This window comes from Marmota marmota, unplaced genomic scaffold (genome assembly GCF_001458135.2).
Source record: "Marmota marmota marmota unplaced genomic scaffold, marMar, whole genome shotgun sequence".
NCBI classification, from domain to species: domain Eukaryota; kingdom Metazoa; phylum Chordata; class Mammalia; order Rodentia; family Sciuridae; genus Marmota; species Marmota marmota.
In genome coordinates this window covers 21,492,077-21,512,525 of record NW_026000211.1, presented here as the reverse complement: position 1 = coordinate 21,512,525, position 20,449 = coordinate 21,492,077, and the positions used below count along the sequence as shown (strand labels likewise).

General features: G+C 32.8%; 1 protein-coding gene across 3 annotated transcripts in view; it reads right to left on the bottom strand.

Annotated features, from left to right (window-relative positions):
- Nucleotides 1-3,709: 3,709 nt before the first annotated feature.
- Scrg1 (stimulator of chondrogenesis 1) overlaps nucleotides 3,710-20,449 on the bottom strand; it is a 123,416-nt gene continuing 106,676 nt past the window's right edge. For all 3 annotated transcript variants that reach the window (XM_048791953.1, XM_048791954.1, XM_015486208.2), the window contains exons 2-3: nucleotides 8,657-8,909; nucleotides 3,710-6,532 (exon numbers count right to left, since the gene is read on the bottom strand). In XM_048791953.1, the coding sequence (XP_048647910.1) occupies nucleotides 6,478-6,532; nucleotides 8,657-8,895 (294 nt within the window). In that variant the 5' untranslated portion in view covers nucleotides 8,896-8,909 and the 3' untranslated portion in view covers nucleotides 3,710-6,477. The remainder of the gene's footprint in view (nucleotides 6,533-8,656; nucleotides 8,910-20,449) is intronic.

The window sequence follows — 20,449 nt, the reverse complement described above, 5'->3', positions numbered from 1 at the left end:
TCATGTTCTGTGACATTTGTGTTGCAAATTATGACCGAAGTGTGGAAAGGTCTAAATATCTAACAAACTAATCCTTTAAAGTTTTGTTGTATGTAGTTCTAACTTGATTTGTATTGCATTTCCTTTTGATTCTGTCAGATTCTGCCATCTTAACTTCTGCTTTTCCTGGGATTGTATTGCTTAGCTAAATTCTTAGTTAATAATTGCAAATCAGATTTATAGCTTGTGATGTGAAAAAAACAAAAACAACAGCTCCAGTGAAATGTTCTATGATTGGCTGCAAATTTTATGCTGAAAATGGAAAAGATCACTAATGTAGCTCAAATTTTTCAAGGTTGTCATTTGAACCTGTTAATTGTTTGTTGTGGAGACAGTGGTGGATTGTAGGAAGATTAGCAGCATCTATGAAGTCCACACAGTAGGTACCAGTAGCATTGTTAAGGTGTGACAACCAAACATTACCAAACATCCCCACGGAAACAAAATTAACCACTGGGTAAGGACCACTGGTGTAGCTAAAGTACTAACTATATCTAAAGAACTGGTCTATTAGGTGAATAAATAAGATAAAGGTGTTGTGTCTATCTATAACTACAAAAAAAAAAAGTTTAAAAAAAATTGATAGTAGGCTTCCTTTTTCTTATTAAAAAAAAGTGTGAAAACTTGAAATTATTTGTTTACATTTAACTAGCTCTATGAACATAACCTTTGGTAATGTTAATTTTCAGAAACTTTGCATAAGAATGTAATTATTCAAGGAAATTAAATCCTTGTTAGAGAAATTTAAAACAAAAAAAGGGGGATCTTATGAACTGAGACTTGTAAGAAACTCATCAAGATTGAGTTAAGTTTTATATAATGATTTTAATTCCTTGCTATTGGGTTGTAAAACTTTTAAATTAATTAAACCTTTTAATCCATATCAGAAGTAAATAAATAAGTACTCCTATCTACAAGGGTGCGCATTGATTTTATTATTAGAGCATCAAGGAAAGGATTTAAATTTTACTGCCTTGGACTAGAAAAAAGAAGAAAGCATACCCTATAGAGGGGCTCAAAAAATAAGTCAGTTATTTGATACTAAAAGAATAATTTTAGGGAAAGCTAAAGAGTAATGCCTAAAATACATTTATTTTTAGAAATAAGCTGTATATTATTTCCACATGAATTGATTTTTTGAAGTTGAAGGGAAATTTTCATAACGTACAATCATTTAATAAAAATGTTCAGTTTGATGTGGTATTTAGTAAATTGAGAATGTTGTACAACCACTAGTTCTAATTTCAAAACTTTTTTCATCACCCCCCAAAAATAGTCATATATAATCATTCCCCATTTCTTCTTCTCTTCATCCCATCTACTTTTTGTTCCCATAAATTTGCTATTATGGATATATCATATAAAGGGAATCATACAGTATATGTTCTTTTATTTTAAACATTTTTAGTTGTAGACGGACATTATACCTTTATTTTTATGAGGTGCTGAGGATCGAATCCAGTGCCTCACACATGCTAGGAAAGCACTCTACCACTGAGCTACAATATGTCTAGTTTATTTTGTTTTGCATTGTTTTCAGGGGTTCATCCAACTTGCAGCAAGTATTAGTACCTTGTCCCTTTCAACCATAGATGAAAAACATGCCATTGTATCTATCAGTAATTTGTTTACCAATGCATCCATTGATGAACATTCAGTTTCTGCTTGTGGCTGTTAGGAATAATGCTGCTATAATCATTCTTGTACATATTTTTCTGTGGATATAGGTTTCATTGCTTTTGAGTACCCTTCAGTAGAATCACCGAGTCATGATAATTCTATATTGAACTTTTTAAGGAACTTCCAAATTTTCCAAGAGGCTAAACCATTTTACATTCCCACAAACCATGAGAGCTACTCTTTCTTTTTTTAATTAAAGCTATCCTGCTGGGTGTGAATGACCTTATTGTAATTTTGTTTTATATATCCTTAATGATCAACAGTAATGAACATCTTTTCATGCACTTGCTGCCACTTGTATATCTTCCTAGAAAAAAATGTTTATTCAAGTCCTTTATTCACTTTTTAATTCGGTTGCCTCTTTCATGTATTGTATGAGTTCTTTATTCTAAAGGACTTCTTTATTAAATCCTTATCAGATACATGATTTGTAAATATTTTCTTCCACTCAGTAAATTCCTTTTTCACATTTGATAATTTTCTTTGATGCACAGAAGTTTTATTAAATGTTTATGTAGTCCAATTTAAGTAGCACTTCTTCTGTTGCTGTACTTCTGCTATAAAATCTGAGAATCCACTGCCAAATCCAACATCACGAAGATTAATGCCCATGTTTTCTTCTAGGAGTTCTATAGTTTTAGCTGCTAACTTTAGATTGCTGAACCAGTGTACTGTCAATTTTCATATAGGTAATGAGGTAGAGGGAGTCCAACTTCATTCTTTTGCATGTGGTTAGCCAGTTTATCCCAACACTTTTTTTTTTTTTTTAAGAGACTGAATGATGTTGGCACCCTTGTTGAAAATCATTGGCTAGAGATGTTGGGGTTTATTTTTGTATTCTCAATACTATTTCATTGATCTACATGTCTATTAGCCTTGTTTTGAAATCAGGAAGTGAAATTCCTACTTTCTTTGTTTTTCTTTCCAATGTTGTTTTAGCTGTTCAGGGCCCCTTGCAGTTCCATATGGATTTCAAGATGGATTTTCCCATTTTTTACCGAAAACGTTATTAGAATTTTGATGGGATTGCATTGAATCTGTATACTGCTTTAATATTGCCATCTTAACAATCTTAAGCACTCTAATCTATGGGATGGTTTTCCATTTAGTTAGTCCTGCTTTAATTAATTTCTTAAGTGTTTTATAGTTTCAGTACACAAGTCTTTCATTTCCTTGGTTAAATTTATTCCTGGATATTTTGTTCTTGTTAATGCTATTTTACATAGAATTGTTTTCTTAATTTCTTTTCTGGATTATTTTTTAATGGTATAGAGAAACACAACTGATTTTGTGTGTGTTGACCATTGAACTATGCTGAATTTATTAGTTCTAGGAGTTTTTTGTTTTGGTTTGGTTTTTGTGAATTCCATGGGATTTTCTACAGAGAGAATCATGTTAATATGCAAATAAAGGTAGTTTTACTTCTTCCTTTTCAATTTGAATGCCTTTTATTTCTTTTTCTTGACAAATTGCTCTAGCTAGGACTACCAGTACAATGTTGAAGAACAATGGTAAAAGCAAAAATTCTTATTCCTTTTTTTCAAAAGTGATTTATTATGGAAAGAACATATGTGTGTCTATTGATAATTACAAGGAAGTTAAAAGTTGCAAAATGATCTTTGAATATTCCTACTGTTCTCCAACAGTTGTTGCTCATTGTTTTGGTTTTTCTATGTTGCTTCCAGTTCTCTAATAATCCTGTACAATCAGTACCTAATCCCATATGTATATACATATTTTTTTTTCAGGGAGTCCCTATGAGAGATTATAATGAGAAAAGAGGAATTAATACTATCAAGAAAAGATGAGCTATTGGTATTACTGTCAATCTGGTGCTTGCAACATGGGACTTATAGTAAAAACAAGGATATAGAAAGTCAGATATAAAGCTAAAATAAAGACATTGTTATTCAGAAAGCATTTAGCCCATGTGAACTATTTGAAATGTACAATTGTATTTCCTATCCAGAAAAGTCTTGCTTTTCTAAAAAGGAAATAAATTAGATGATGCTATTAAACAATGTGGTAAGATACTAGAATAAGATTGGCCATATTTAAAATCTGGTTTACTGATTATTGATAATGTAACATTAGCTAAGCTATGTAATTACTCTAAACCTTGGGCTTTTTTTTTTTTTTTTGGGGGGGGGGTACCAGGGATTGAACTCTGGGGCACTCAACCACTTAGTCACATCCTCAGCCCTATTTTATATTTATCAGAGACAGAATTTCACTGAGTTGCTTAGCACCCTGCCATTGCCGAGGCTAGATTTGAACTCATAATCCTCCTGCCTCAGCTGTCTGAGCCTCTGGGGTTACAGGTGTGCACCACAACACCCAGCTTAAACCTTGGCATTTTTTGTCCATAGAAGAGGGATAAAGACAGTATTTAATTAGTTCAGTTGTTTTAAGACAGTATTTAGCATAATAGTAAATTTTTAATAAAAGCTTAATTGTATTTTATAACTAAAATCTATTGGAAAAAATATCTGTTCATTAGTTTGATGAGGAAATATTTGCCTTTAAAAACATATTGACCAAGTCCGGAAAAATTACATGAGGTAAACTCTGTGAACATTTATGTTTTACACTTACTTGTTAATATAGAGAAGTATATATAGTTGTATAATGCACTCATTTCTAAAAGAATATTATTGAATTTCATGTTCCAGTTATTTCCAGAAATGAAAGAATACAGTGAAGAAGAATCATCGGTAATCTATAAATTTAGTTCTTAAAAAAAAGTTTTTTCTTGGGCTGGGGTTGTAGCTCAGTGGCAGAGTGCTTGCCTTGAACATATGAGGCTCTGAGTTCCATCCTCAGCACCACATAAAACAAATAAATAAAAATAAAGATTTTTTTTTAAAGTTTTTTCTCATCAGGTTTTGATTGCAAAAGAGCACAGTAAAAAGCTACTGTTGCCTCACTTGTACCCTCATGCTGATGTCATTTATAAGAGATAATGGATTGTTAGCACTTTTTCCCCCCTTAGAAAGAACAGAAAATGAAACAAGTTTACTGATGGGTTTGTTTACCTGTTCTATGCACTATTCCAGAAAATGGATTTAAGACACCTTTTCTTGAGTCAATCTTGATTTTTATTGCCAGTCAATTCAGTGAAGAAAGGCCAATTAAATCATATACTATCTTGATAAAACAAGTAATTTGATTGCTTTGTACAATTCTGTTTCTCTTCATGAATTTCATAGAAGGTCATAATATTGAAAATATGTTCTGGCCTGTATTTATTTTAAGAGACACTGAATTATACCTCAAAATTGTTTAGCCCAGCCCAGTAATGATTATTAAACTGAATTGATACTAGATACTATTTTGAATGGAATATTCAGAAACAGATCAAGGACCTCCAAGAATGTAATTCAATGAAATAATGTAATTTTAGTCACAAAATATCTCCTTGATTGCCTGCATGGTGTTTCTTAAACTTTTCCCCACAATATTTTGTTCCCCCTACCTACAATACTTTGTACAGTATCCTATACTTCTCTAGAAAAGTTTTCACATTTATAAATAATTACTTGTTTATAATGATTTTATAGCTTTGTTAGAACACAAGTTCCAAGAGGACAAGTCCATCTTATTCATTATGATATCCCAAAATCTTAATAGTGGCTGGCACATAGCATGTAATTGAATTTTACAACATGAAAGGCTTTCTGATGTTACCCCAGATGACCATTATAAGTCAACAAATACCTGTCAAAATATGGGGGCATAGTTCAAAGCCATATCCTCTAACAATTAGGAAATATATTTAAAGTCACATGTTTTAACTTTTAAACTTTATATGACTCTGAAATTTTCAACCTGTGTCTTTCTTTATGTATGTTTTGTTATTCTAAGAAAAATCCATACTTCAGGGATATGTATTATGTTTTGATCCAACTTCGTGAGGGTGTAGTATATGAGCTTCAGAATTGGAATTCTTCATATTTTGCCTTGATTTTAAGGTTAATATCTTGATTTTAAGATTTAATCCCTTAAATTTGAGACAGTATCTGAAAAATGGAGCTAAGAAAAATATCTCACAGTGTTTTTTTTAAATAGTAAAATTAAAATGTATTTAAAGTGAGTGGCATATATAATATACATTTAATTATTAGTTCCTATTTTCCTTCTTTCTAGAATACTAGTTTCCCTTCCAATAAGTTCAATTTGTAACATTTTTTTTCCATTAAATATTCATAGTTATGAAACTAGACACATAGACACAGTGGTGCATGCCTGTAATCCCCGTAACTTGGAAGGCTGAAGCAGGAGATCTCAAGTTCAAACCAACCTCCGCAATTTAGCGAAGCCCTAAGCAAATGAGACCCTGCATCAAAATAATAAAATAACAGGGACTGGGGATGTGTCTCAATGGTTAAGCGTCCCTGGGTTCAATGCCTGGTACCTAAATAAACAAACAAACATGGTCAAAAAACTGTCAACAACTAAAAGTATCCTCAATGTTTGAGTAGGGATTCTGACATCCATCTGGGGGACAAAATTCTTTACAGAGTATAGTGAACATCTCATAAATGGAAAATCTAGAGACAAGGTCTACATTATTAACAAGGTCTACAGAGAAAAATTAAATTGAATTAACTTTTATTACTACTTGCTTAACACAGGTTCACTTGACCTAGGCAAATAAGACTTTATAGACTCTATGCTTTATTGCACTGGATAGAAACTAGAAATTCAGCACACTGATAGGAAATTAGGGATGGTGTTCTCCAGAATACATGAAGATTTTCAGTGATTGTTGCAAGGGATTACAAAAGAGATCTTTGGTCCAAAGAAGATATCTCTGAAAGAAAATAGAATATAAATTAAATTTAGCTGAAAATGAAGATTTCTATTAGTCTTATGAATTAAACATTGATAGTGATTCCCGGGATTTCAGATATGACTATTGTTTTCAGGTGAATAAAGTACAAAGGGATGAATGGAAGGATATGTCACAGAACTAACAAGGACCAAAAAAGGTAATTAATTCTTCTATTTTCCTCCTATTTGCCACCGATGGCATGCTATCATTTATCTATAAAGTAAGGAACAAATAGATAATTTCAAAACCTTATAATCATACATAAAGTTTTATTTGATAAGGGGATGGGATGTGAAGTTTGAATCTGCTGATAAGAAACAATGTTAAAACTTTCTTAGTCATTAAATAAATTTCTAGGTTTGATAGGGAAAAGAGAAATGTCAAAAATCTACACTTTTTATTGGAAAGATCACATAAAGCAATGTATAAATATGTATAGAATAAGGTACAATTGTATATATGTGTTACTATAGCTTATTAGAAATGTACTTAGCAAGGTAAATCTGTTGCTACTGAGAAAGCAGTATCCCAAAATCAAAGAGAAATTACTTATGTATGTTCACATTCCTCTCTATATCCATTAGCACAAATAATCACAAAATTATATGATAAATAAATACAAGTTCATTCCAGTAATTTTTTTCAAGTAATACAGTAACAAAAAGCAAGCACTGTATTTTTTAAAATATTTTTTTAGTTGTTGATGGACCTTTATTATTGATTTATTTATATGTGGTACTTAGAATCAAACCCAGTGCCTCAATACATGTGAGGCAAGGGCTCTACCACTGAGCCACAACTCCAGGGAGCACTCTATTTTAATATTAGATGGCATTTCATTTACACAGTACAAGAAAAATTAAGTCAGTTGTTGGGAATCATTCAGTACACTAATTCCCAAACTTGATCAAACATCAGAATCATGAGGATGATTTGTTAAAACCTAATTGCTGAGCACCTCCAGAGTTTTGGAGTCAGTAGATTGGGATTCAGGAATGAGTATGCATAATATGAGGGGAGGCAGTACTGGAGATTGAACAAAAAAATGTTTTGCCACTAAGTTACATCCCAGTCCTTTTTATTTTGATATAGGTCTTGTTAAATTACTGAGACTGGCCTCAAACTCACAACCCTCCTGCATCAAGCCTCCCAAATCAATGGGATTGCAAGCATAAATTATCACACTGGCTATATGTGCATTTTAAACCCTGGAACACAGGGGATGAGGAAGCTTGTTTTGGGAGCCTTACCTGAAAACCAACTGGCTTGATGGGGAGAGGGGGGGAAAAAAAATCTGGTACAAATCTGAATACCTAAGTTATAGTCTCAGGTCTGATATTAGTTAATTATGTGAGATAGTGCTTGTCCTTTCATGTCTCTGTATCTTTCTTTGGTAAAATAGTAATGTCTGCCCTTTGTACCTTAGGCTTTGTTAAAAGAATGGAAATATAAACAGCACATGTTGAAAGTAATTTGGAAAAAAAGTTAATTTCAGTATACTAAAGATCATAATATTTGAAAGACTTAATAATTAGAGGAAGATGATTTTAAAATCAAGAGCTTAAAATATTTATTGATTTATCTACCACTAGTTTATACTTAAAATACACCTTTTTTCCAAAAAAGTAGAATTTTTGAACTTATATTTAGTTCATTCCTGGTTAATCCATACATGGAAATGGTTTCCTTTGACCATTACTCATCTTTTCTATCCAGTTAAGTAATTGGTACTGTATACTAGCATCTTTTATCTAAAACCTTTTACTGGCTTTCAAATTGGTTTAAGATGACAGCCTTGATGTTCATTTCTGCTACCAGTAGATTTTTTTATAGTAGAAACTAAATGGGGAATTCAGAATTTAATCGATTAAAGTGTTATTAATTTTCTGGTTTTTGCTTAGTTTTATTAAATTCTGTTTCTTAAACAAAAATATTCAGTTCTTTACATAATGGTGATGATTATAGAAGACAGCTGGGATTTTAAAAGGATTTTACTTAAATGGGTAATTACTTTCAGCAAAACTATTTTAAAGGAAATGTCTTTTAAAAAGATTTGTTCTGCATACATTTCACAGCAATACATTTTATGATTTCATTCCTTACCTTGGGCAACAGAGCAATTCACTGAAATTGCAGTAACAGATCATCTCACATCCATTCCTATCCCAGAAATGGTCGTGGACATTTACATCCATCTGTGTCAGGTCAGCCACTCCTTCTGGAAGGTTGTGACAGTTGCGATCTTTTAGTATCTTTCTGTAGCAAGACAAGCGATTTGAAGGCATGGCTTGGACTCCTAGCAGCAAAATTATCCCAACAGTGACAAGTACCATAAATTTCATCTTGGGTTTTGGCCCTGAGATAAAAGAGAAAACAGGATGTGTCAGTGTTTTGTTTTATTTTTTAAGAAGAAATTCTTCCGAAGATAAAGTTCTGTAGCATTCTCATAAACTCGTGACTAGAAAGAATGGAAGTTGGCCTATCCATGCTTCTCTTTGTGTTTCTTGAAGTATGGTTTTCTAACTGTCTACAATAAAAATCACTTGTACTGATAAAAACCAAATGCTTGAACTACACACACACACACACACACACACACACACACACACATAAATATATATGTTAATATTTATGCATAATATAATATATGTAATAAATACATATTGCATATATATAATGAAAAATGCCAGGGGATGGAATGTGGTGGTAAGGGATAAAATCTGTATTTAGCAAGGTAGCCAAAGTTATATTTTTAAGCATTTTAAAATCAATAGCTTAAAATATTTATTGATTTATCTACCATTTATCTATCAACTGCTTTTAAGATAGTATAAACTCAGGTAAATTGGTAGAACAAATAGCATCATCTTATACAAAGAATCTTGGAGCTGGGGGTGTAGCTCAATGGTAGTGTTTGCCTATCATGCACAAGGTCCGGGGTTCCATCCCCAGTGCCACCAAAAAGAAAAAAGAAAGAAAAAAAAATTAATCTTGACCTTGTATATTTTACATTTTTTACGTGGTACTGGGAATTGAACCCAGGGGCACTTTATCTTCATCCCCAGTCCATTTTAAAACTATTCTGAAACAAGGTCTTGCTGAATTGCTGAGGCTAGCTTCAAACTTGCAATCCTGCCTCAGCCTCCCAAATTATGAGATCACAGGTGTGTGCCACTGCACCTCATGCATATCATGTCATGTATCCTAACTAAACATTGCCAAAGTACCTAGGTCCTGTGCTGACAGACACTCATTTATGCTGATATTGACAGATGATATTCTATAGATACATTTATAGTTTGGTTAAGTTTTTAAAGCCTCCAGAATTATTTTTAGGTCCTCTTATTGTTACAAATTCTTACTAATGTTTTGAATTTTCATCTACATACAGCACTACATCTTAGTCCCAGTTGAGAATGTAAGCTTGACTTTCCGTTTATAATCATCTAGCCTGTCCTTGAGGGCCTACAATGATGGGAAACCCATTACTGACCAAATCAATACATTCCAGTGACATTTTCCTTATTGTAAAATATTTTTCTATAGCTTCCACCATCAATCCTAATTTGAATCCTGAGTGTCATACCAAACAAGTTTAATTCTTCTTCTAGGAAATAATTCTTTAAGTACAGTATTTATATTCAACTATGGCATATTCAGGCTTCTCTATTAGACATGAAGAAAATTCAAGCTATTATAGTAAAGGAAGAGCAGCAAAAGAGTGGAGGAATCAGAATTAGAATCCATAGTCATTCATATTTCATCTTTTTGACAGGTGCCAATTTATCTTTCCCACCTTATAAAGAGGAAGGAGAAATGGTTACTTCTCTTTGTATCTTGTACTTTGAAAGAAAGCTCTATTGTTGAAATTTCTATATGGAATTTTCAGTGATTAGATGCAGCTTAAGAATGAATTATTTCAGGTAAGGTATGAAAAAATTTTTTTTAAAGATGGGGTCCCTCCATGTTGTACAGTCTGGTCTTGAACTCCTGATTTCCACTGATTCTCCTGCCTCAGTATCTCTAATAGTTGGGACTATAAGCATGCACCACAGCACAGGCCTACCATCAAATTTTTCTTTTTTTAATGTTCAGAGAGTAAAAATACTCCATCATAATCCTATGAGTTTCAAATTTTCTTTATTTTACTTTCTAATTTGAGCTAATAATTTTTGGCTTTGCTTATATATTTTCTTAGAATTATAAATATCCAGTTTACTTCCTACCTCCAACCATTAGTAAAAGAAAAAATAAAAATGAGATCTATTTCATCAGACAATTTTTTTCTGATTTACCGGAGTAAAACATTGGTGTTATATCTGCTTCATAATTCAGCATACACACACACACACACACACACACACAGTGCCTTTTGAGGGCCTTTTGCTGATCTTAGTTAAAGTTTAATAGCTTAAAACATATTCTTGGCCAAGGATGAAGCGCAGTGGTAGAGCATTTGCCCAGCTGCTGTTGGGTTCAATCCCCAGTTCCAGGGTAGGCAATGGGAATGGGGAATATCTTATTATAAGGTGCTCCAGTTCTCAATTATCTCAGATTAGAACCTCCTTCGATACTAGTAAGATATGTGAGACACATTTCTGCTGCATGGTAGGTGTATACCTGTAACCCAGAAACTTGGGAGACTGAGGTGGGGAGATTCCAGGTGGGAGGTGGGAGACCATCAACAACTTAGTGAGATCCTATCCCAAAATACAAAATTTAAAGAACTGGGGATGTAACTCAATGCTAGAGGCCTTCTGTGTTCAATATCCAGTATTGAAAACAAACAACCACATTTCCTGACATTCTTTCAGTTTAATCTTCAATAAGAGTAAAGTTATCATTTGTTGGGCATTTATTATATTACACAAATCACCAAAACCATTAAGTTTTTTAAAATATTGAGGTATAGAACTGAATACCACTATATAAGCAAAATATTTTAAACAGTTTAATTGAGGTAAAACTAACATATGATAATTTGCAAATACTTAATTTGAGAAGTTTTGGCATGTATAGATTCTCATGAAACTGTCACCACAATCAAGATAATAAACATATTTCTCTCCCCTAAATCTTCTCAGACCCTTTTGTAATACATCCCTCCTTATCTCTCACCTCTATGCAGACAATCCATGATCTGCTTTATGAAGTTACAGATTAATTTTATTATTCTAGAATATCATGTAAATTGAATCATAAACTATGTACTCTTTTATGTAGCTTATTTCACTCAACATATTAATCTTGAGATTTGTGTATGCTGTATGTATCAATAGTTGATTTCTTTTTATTGCTTGATGTGTTCATTGTATATACTATAGATTTTCTATTCATTCACCTGTTGATAAATACACAGGTTGTTTTCAGCTTGGGCGATTATAAATACAACCGTTATGAACATTTGTATACAAGTCTTTATAAGATCATGCATTTGTTTGTTACTTTTGAGCAAATACCTAGGTGTGGAATAGCTCAGTTACATGGCAAGTGTATTTTACCTTTTTTAGAAACTCCCAAACTGCTTTTTAAAAATGATTATACATTCCCACCAACAGTGTAGGAGAGTTCTAGTTTCTCCATATTCTCCAACACTCAGTATTGTCACTATTTTAAAATTTAAAATTTTAGCTGTTATAAAGCTGTGCAATTGTATCTCATTGTGGTTTTATGTAGACTTTCCTTACTGATTAATGATGTTGAGCCTTTTTTTATGTGCTTATTTTTCACTTGTATATTTTCTTTGTTGAAGTTTATTTCAAATCTTTTGTGAATTGAAATATTTTGGGTTGCTGATTTTCTTGAGTTTTTAGAGTTTTTGATATTCCTTGAATCCAAATTATTTATTAGGTATATGCTTTCTAAATATTTACTCTTCTCTGTCACAGGCTTTCAATTTCATTTTCTTAATGGTGTTTTCAAAGATCAGAAGATCTCAATTTGTTCTTTTATGGATCATGCTTTTGATGCTACATCTAAGAATCATTGCCTTACTCAAGGTCACAAAGGTGTTCTCTGGTGTGTTTTCTTCTATAAGTTTTATTTAAGTTTTAGGTTTTGTACTTAGTTATGGTCCATTTTAGTTAATTTTTGTACATAGTGCATGATATGAATTGAAGTTCTTATGTTTTCATATAGTTGTCAAATAATTTCAGCACCATATGTTGTTTCTCCCTTGAAGTGCTTTTAACTTTGTCAAATATCATTTTTCAGTATAAGTGTGGGCCCATTTCTATACTCTTCGTTTTTTTCTCTTGATCTATTTATTTATCTTTATGCTAAAACTACAGTTTGATTACTGCCACTTTTTTGGTGGGAGGGACGGGTACTAGAGATAGAACTCAGGGGCACTCAACAACTGAGCCATATCCCTATCCTATTTTGTATTTTATTTAGAGACAGGGTCTCACTGAGTTGCTAAGTACCTTGCTGGCTTTGAACTTTTGATCCTCCTGTCTTGGCATCCTGAGCCTCTGGGATTACAGGCATGCGCCACCATGCCCAGCTTGATTACTGCCACTTTATAATAGTTCTTAGAATCAGGTAGAGTTGGCTCTACAACTTTGTTCTTTTTTTACAAGTTGTTTTGGCAATGCTAGGCTCTTGTATTTCTGCATGAAGTTTAGTATCATCTTATCAGTTTCCATAGAAAAAGTCTGCTGGAATTTTGATTGAGATTGCATTGATTCTTATATTTGCTCTTCTTATCTATTAACATGTTTTCCAAACTTTCATGTTTACTTATTTATATTTCAAGGGTGTTTATTTTTTTTATTGTATTGTGGTAAGGATACTTAACAAGAGATTTGCTCTCTTAACAGATTTTAAGTGTACAATAAATACAGTATTGCTATCTGTAGGCATGGTTTTGTACATCAGATCTCTACCACTTGTTCATCCTGCCTAACTGAAGCATTATATCTATTGATTAGAAACTCCCCAATGTGCCCTCCCACAATCCCTAGAAATCAATGTTAGATTCTGTAATGGTTTGGACTATTTTAGATAGTTAATTTTAGTGAAATTATATAGTATTTGCCCTTCAGTGATTGGCTCATTTTACCTAGCATACCATCCTCAGTGTTTAGTCATGTAGCTGAATATTGCAGAAAATTCTTCTTTATTACGGTGAATAATATTCTATTGTATGTATAAACTAAAATTTAAAAATTCATTCATCTAGCATTTTAAAAGTCCATCTCTCTACTTTTGAATAAGTAGCCAGAAGAAGAATTGCTGGATTATTGGTTGTTCTATTTTAAATATTTTGAGTAAACTCCATCCTGTTTTCCACGGTGGCTACACATTTTGCGTTCCTACCCTCAGTGTACAGTGGTCCCAGTTTTTCCACATCCTTGCCAAAATGTATTGCCTTTTATTTTGTGGTTTTGTTTTGCATTTCCCTGATGATTGATAACCTTGAGCATCTTTTTATATATCTTGGCAATTTGTATATCTTCAATGGAAAAATGTCTATTCGAGTTGTTAGCCGATTTTTAAATTGGGTTATTTTATCTATTTATTTGTTTTTTTTTTATATTGAGTTGTAACAGTTTCTTACACATGTAAAAATTAACCCTTAGTCAGGCACAGTGGCACATGCCTGTAATCCCAGGGGCTTGGAAGACTGAGGCAGGAGGATTGCAAATTTAAAGTCAACACCAGCAATTTGGCAAGGCCCCAAACAACTTATTGAGATGCTGTCTCAAAAAATAAAAAGGGATGGATTTTGTGGCTCATTGGTTAAGTGCCTGGGGTTCAATCTCTGGTGATAAATAAATAAATAAATTAATAAATAGAACCCCTTATCAGATATATGGCTTACAAATATTTTTTCTTATTCCATAAGCTTCCTTTTTACTCTAGAGATTATTTCCTTTGCTGGGCAACAATTTTTAATTTGAAATAGTCCCACTTGTCTATTTTTGCTTTTGTTTCCTATTTTGGGCATCATATCCATAAAATTATTAAGACCAAAGTCAAGAAGATTTTCCCCTATATTTTCTACCAGAAGTTTTATTTTCAGGTCTATGTTTAAGTCTGTGATCCATTGTAAGTTGATTTTTGCATTGAGTGTAGTGGTTCTATTTCATTATTTTGCATGTAGATGTCCCACATACAAAATGGTGCAGTCCCATTCCCAGCACCATTTGATGAGGAGACTGTCCTTTCCCCCATTATATAATTTTAGCTTTGTTGTTGTTGTTGTTTTTCTGAAATGCTGGGGATTAAACTCAGGGCCTCATGCATGTGAGGCAAGCACTTTATCACTAAACCACAAACCCATCTCTCCTACATTTTCTGTTGTGTCTGGTTTTGCACTCACCCAGGGTACAGGAGTCTTTTAGTTTCTTCATTTCTCACTAAGGGAATTATCCAGGTGTTGCTGTTGAATTGGTGTGTCCATGAAAGGAAGGAGAGTCTACGTCTTCCTATTCTACCATCTTGCTGACGTCAATCTCAGATATATTTCTTTTAAGTGGTCTATAGTTTGGGCTTAACTTTTGAACTACTTACTTTTAATGTGATTATTGACATGGTTATGTTTAAATCTATTCTCTTTGAATTTGTTTTCTATTCAATCCATGTGTGCTTTTCCCTCTTTTTCTGTGTTCTTTTGGCTTAATAGAAAATTTTTACGATTTCCTTTTACCTTCCTTAATGCCTTTTAAGCTGGAATTCTTCATTTTGCTATTTTAGTGGCTGCTTGAGGGCTTATAGTATACTTTTAGCTTATCAGTGTCTCTCAAGGTAGTAGATTGGGAAATCTTTAGAGCTTCTCTTGTTACTCATCTCTTAGAGACATGTATCCTTTGCTGCTTGAAAACCAAATGTTCATATATTTTGTTGTTTCAAGTGAGCAGGTAAATCTGATTTCTATTACTCCATATTAGACAGAACAAAGCTTCCTATATCATCCTTTCTAAATTGTAACTAGTTTTAGAGGAATACGAAAGAAGGATACCCAAATCCTATAGATCCTAAAAATCAGCTGTGTTCTATTCTGGTAATTACATTACTCAAACTCAATTATCAAAATTATGTTTCTTTCTCCTACTCTCTTTCCCAGGTTGAACAGTGGTTCCTCTGGTTCCCATCTCTTGGATAGGGTTAGTTGCTGGTGGGTCCCAAATACAACAAATAGGACCCTTTATTATTTGCACAAGGAACCACAGGCTTGCCCTTCATACTTCTAATATAAACCTTGTCTGTTTTGTTCTAGAAAAAATGGGCTGTTGAAATACAGTCTGGAATCATTCTCCTATCTTTAGGCCCAAATCTTCATACCCTTGTTCAGGTGATTTATTAGACTTCCTCTGCCCATACGAAGACCAAGCTGTTAAGGATATTTACAGGAACTGCAGCCAATATTGGAAACATGGGGCAAGGCGGGGACTGGCACTGGTGTGGGCCTGTCTCACTGACAAAGTAATTAAGTAATTGTGTCAGAAAAATGAAAATAGGAGCAAGCTAGTTTATCTGATTCAACTTAACAAATATTTGTTAGTGTTTTCTTTATGCGAGATAGTGTTCCAAGTACTAGGAATACTAAATGAATTCAGGAAACTAAAAATCAATAAATAAACATAGCTTCTTCCAACAACTCCAAATTCTTGGAGTAAAAGTTAACATCGTTACAATGGCCTTGTAATGCAATCTGGTTCCCTATTATCTCTAAAATAATCTACTTTTCTTTGTGTTAATTCTACTCCAGTATTACTCAAGAATGACAGATACTTTTTAAAAAATTTTTTTAGTTATAGGTGGACACAGTATCTTTATTTTATGTGGTGCTGAGGATAGAACCCAGTGCCTCACACATGCTAGGCAAGCGCTCTATCTCTGAGCCACAACCCTAGCCCAGATACTTTTTGCCATAGAAACTTTTCACTGGTTGCTTCTACTTCTTAGAATGCTCTTTGATCAGATATCAGCATTTCTGATTTCCCATTCAGTTTTTTTAAATTTATTATTTTTAGATATACATGACAATAGAGTGTATTTTGACATATTATACATACATGGAGTATAACTTATTCTAATTAGGATCCCATTCTTATGATGGTGCATGATGTGGAGTTCCATTAGTTGTGTATTCATATATGAACATAGGAAAATTATGTCCAATTCATTCTACTGCCTTTCCTATTCCCATCTCCCCCGCTTTCCCTTCATTGTTTTTAGCTCACATGTCATCTCTTCTCTAAGCCCCACCCCACTACCTTATGTAAAATCATATCTCCTCTCATGTACTGTCAAGCTGCCTTGCTTGCTTTATTTTTCTAAATTATTACAAAATATAAAATTATTCTTCTAAATTATTATAAAATACTCTTATTATGCCTCCCCCTGTTTGAATGGAAGCTCCCAGAGAGCAAGGATTTCATCTAACATATATGAACCAACCACCTGAAATGGTTCCTGGCATTCTGGTGAGTGAATTCAAATAATATATCTTAATTTCTAAATGCTTAAAAAGTCAGGGAAGGCAGAGTTTCTCAGATTGCTAAACTCAGTATCTAGTTGTTACTTGGAGAGGTTATCAAGCTGTTAAATTCTTAAATTTGCTTGCCATCAGCTACTATTGTTTTAATAATCAGTTTTTCTGTAGTCTGACTTTAAAATGTGTTTCCCAACTTCTGTTATTTTCCTTTTTTTTAAATAAAAACTTCATTTACTTTGCTTATATCTGACTTAAAAAACATATGTAAGTATGTAAATGTATACATTTATCAGAAAATTTAACAGCTACCACCTGCCTTTAATCTTTCTTACAAGGTTCTTCTCTATCAAAAGGTTAAGTGAAAGGGGGAAAAATATTACAAACTCCTTTTTAATCTTTTTGCCTAATGTATTTGAAGAATTTTTCCATTGTTTTAGATCTTTGGCAGTTTTGTGGTTTTTTTTTTTTTTTTTTTTTTTTTGTGTGTGTGTGTGTGTGCAGGGGTGGTGATATGTGTGGTAAGGATTGACCCCAAGACCTCAAGCATGCCAAGCAAGAGTTCTATCAGTGAACTGTGCTCCCACACCATTATTCATATCTTTTATAGCTTTGATCTTCCTAGTTTTTTACTATGTAGTCTTTTTTTTTTTTTCCTAGCTTAATTCTGTCTCACTTGTGTGGCTTTTGGACAAGGTCATGCAGTTAGCCAACTTGAATTGGTGCTACCCTTCTTATCTTACCTACATATAAGTACAATTTGTTCCAGAGTTCTCTTCATGACAGCTGTTTTTCCCCCCAATGGTCCTTATTAGAACCATATACCTCAATGACTTTTTTTGTTTTTAACCAAAAATATATTTTATTTTATTTTTTTTCCTTCTTGTTTTGGCTTCGGAATTTTAGTTCACAATAGCTAAACAGAAACAACCTAGACACCCATTTGTTGATGAATGTATAAAGAAAATGTGGTACATATACACAATAGAATATTACTCAGCCTCAAAGAAAAATGAAATTATGGCATTTGCAGGTAAATGATAGAGCTGGAGAATATCATGCTAAGTGAAATAAGCCAAACTCAAAAAATCAAAGGCCTAATGTTTTCTCTGATAAGCGGATGCTGATCCAAAATGGGGGTGGGGTAGGGAAGAATGAAAGAACTTTGGATTGTGCAAAAAGGATGGGAAAAACAATGGAATGAAATGGACATTATTACCCTATGTACATGTATGATTACACTACCAGTATAACTATGCACCATGTACAGTCAGAAGAAGGAGAAGTTGTGTTTCATTTTGTACAATGAGTCAAAATGCATTCTACTATCATGTAAATAAATAAATAAAAATAAAACAGTAACTCACTAATATATATATATATATATTTTAAAGGTTATACAAGGTCAGATTCTGAGACTCTTGCAAAACTGTCAGGCAAAGGAGATGAAAAAGAAAATTGAAAAGATAGAAGAAAATTTTTCATTTTGTACAACCATTTAGTAGTAATGAAACTATTCAGTTAAACACTTTTTAACTATTCAAAGTCACCATCTGGACTTATCTATGTGAATCACACTATTAATATGAGTTCTAGACTGTGGTAACTTGAAATATTTGTGTTTATTAAAAGGTGAAAGTGCATTAATAATTTCATTAATTAAAACTTTAAGCACTTAACTGAAATTAAGGCATGGGCCATTTTAGAAAGCAAAATAGTGTATAAGAACATTATAAAAATATCATGAAAGACTTATACATAATGTCTGAACATGCGTCCTTGTGGGTGTGCTTTTAGTATGTCTGATTGTTTATATATTTTCTTAATAAAATAAAAAAGTGCATATTATAGATACATGAAAAATACAGAAAAGCATAGATAGTATAAAATTCAACTAGAGTTTCAATATAGGGAGAACTGTTGCTAACATTTGGGTGTGCAGGTTGTTGATTTCTTTGTTTTGTTCTATATTGATGAGGAGAAAATGAGATGGCCGGGGACAGAATACAAGGAAACACAAACGTTTATGAACTGTATGGGAGATAAGTAAGAGAAACAGGTTATAAACCAGTCAAAGGTTTTGAGAGGAAATATTGGTTATAAGGTAATGAGACAAGGTGGAAAGGATATATGAGTGGAAAGCTCAGAAAACGCATGTGGAATTTGGAATTAACTGAGGTTTATTCCTCAGGGTGTCTCCATTACACTCTGCTACATAAAAGCAGATAAATTTAAAAATCTGTATATCATCGCTCCCTGACCTATTTTATAGTCTCTGTCTCTCCTTATGCACAAGATTTCCACTCAGATGACAATATTTAGCATTGTTAAATGTAAGGATGCCAGATAAAATACATGATATCTATGTTTAATTTTGGATTAACAATGGGTGGTTTTTAGTGTAAGCATATACCAATTGTTATATAGTTTTCTACCTGAGTTAATTTTGATAATTTATTTTATTAGAAAATAAACCATTTCACCCATTTTAAAGAAAAAAATTGTGATAAATATGTACAGAGTATTTCATTATACTTAATAAGTAAATATTTCTTCTATTGTCATCTTTCTATGTATTTCCTCGTCTACCAGGAATTCTTTCTACTTAACTGGCTTCTCAACATTTAGGTCTCAATTTAAATGTCATTCCTTCAAAGGCTTTCCAATCTAAAGTAGTTTCAACCTGACTCACAGTATTCCTTTTTTAATGACACTTATGACAATTTAAATTATTTGAGAAATTATTCATTTTATGTCTGTCATTCCCATTAGACTGAAAGCTCCATAAGAGCAATCTGTCTTGTTTACCACCACACACTCAGTGGCTAATACAGTGTTTTGTTCATATTTGTTGAAATGAGTAAATGATTCTCAAAAAACACTTAAAAAAAAAAAAAAACGGGGCAGAGTCCTATATAGGTTTCATGGTATCTAAAAGACTGTGTGAGCTTCTTAGGGCTAATCCTAAGGCCTTCCTTCTACTTCCCCCACCTGTCATTCATTCCTGTTGAGCTAGCCAGTCAGCCCAGTTGTCTCTTTTGTCTATACATGTGTCTTTGACTTGTTGATACTTCTAATCTCTTCCCTTTACGTTCATTTCCCTCCCTTAATGTTGATTTCTCACCAAAACATCCAGAAGAGACAAACCACAAACTCATATCTTCTGAGAATTCTTTCTTAATCCACTTAATACCACTCTCACAGTTTCCTTGCTGTTTTATAGCATGTGTGTATAATCTGTACTATAAGACCTGTGAATTTGACTAAATAATACCTTGTGATTGTCAGCATGTTACATAAGTCAGTTAACCATATGGAGAATATGGCTATAACTGGATATGTAGGAGTAGGAAATTCACTGAGAGCCAAAAAAAAAAAAAAAACCATTTAGTTAATTGGTCATTTTATGAATTTGATTATAGACAGTAAGGAAGACCTGGAATGATCATAAAAGG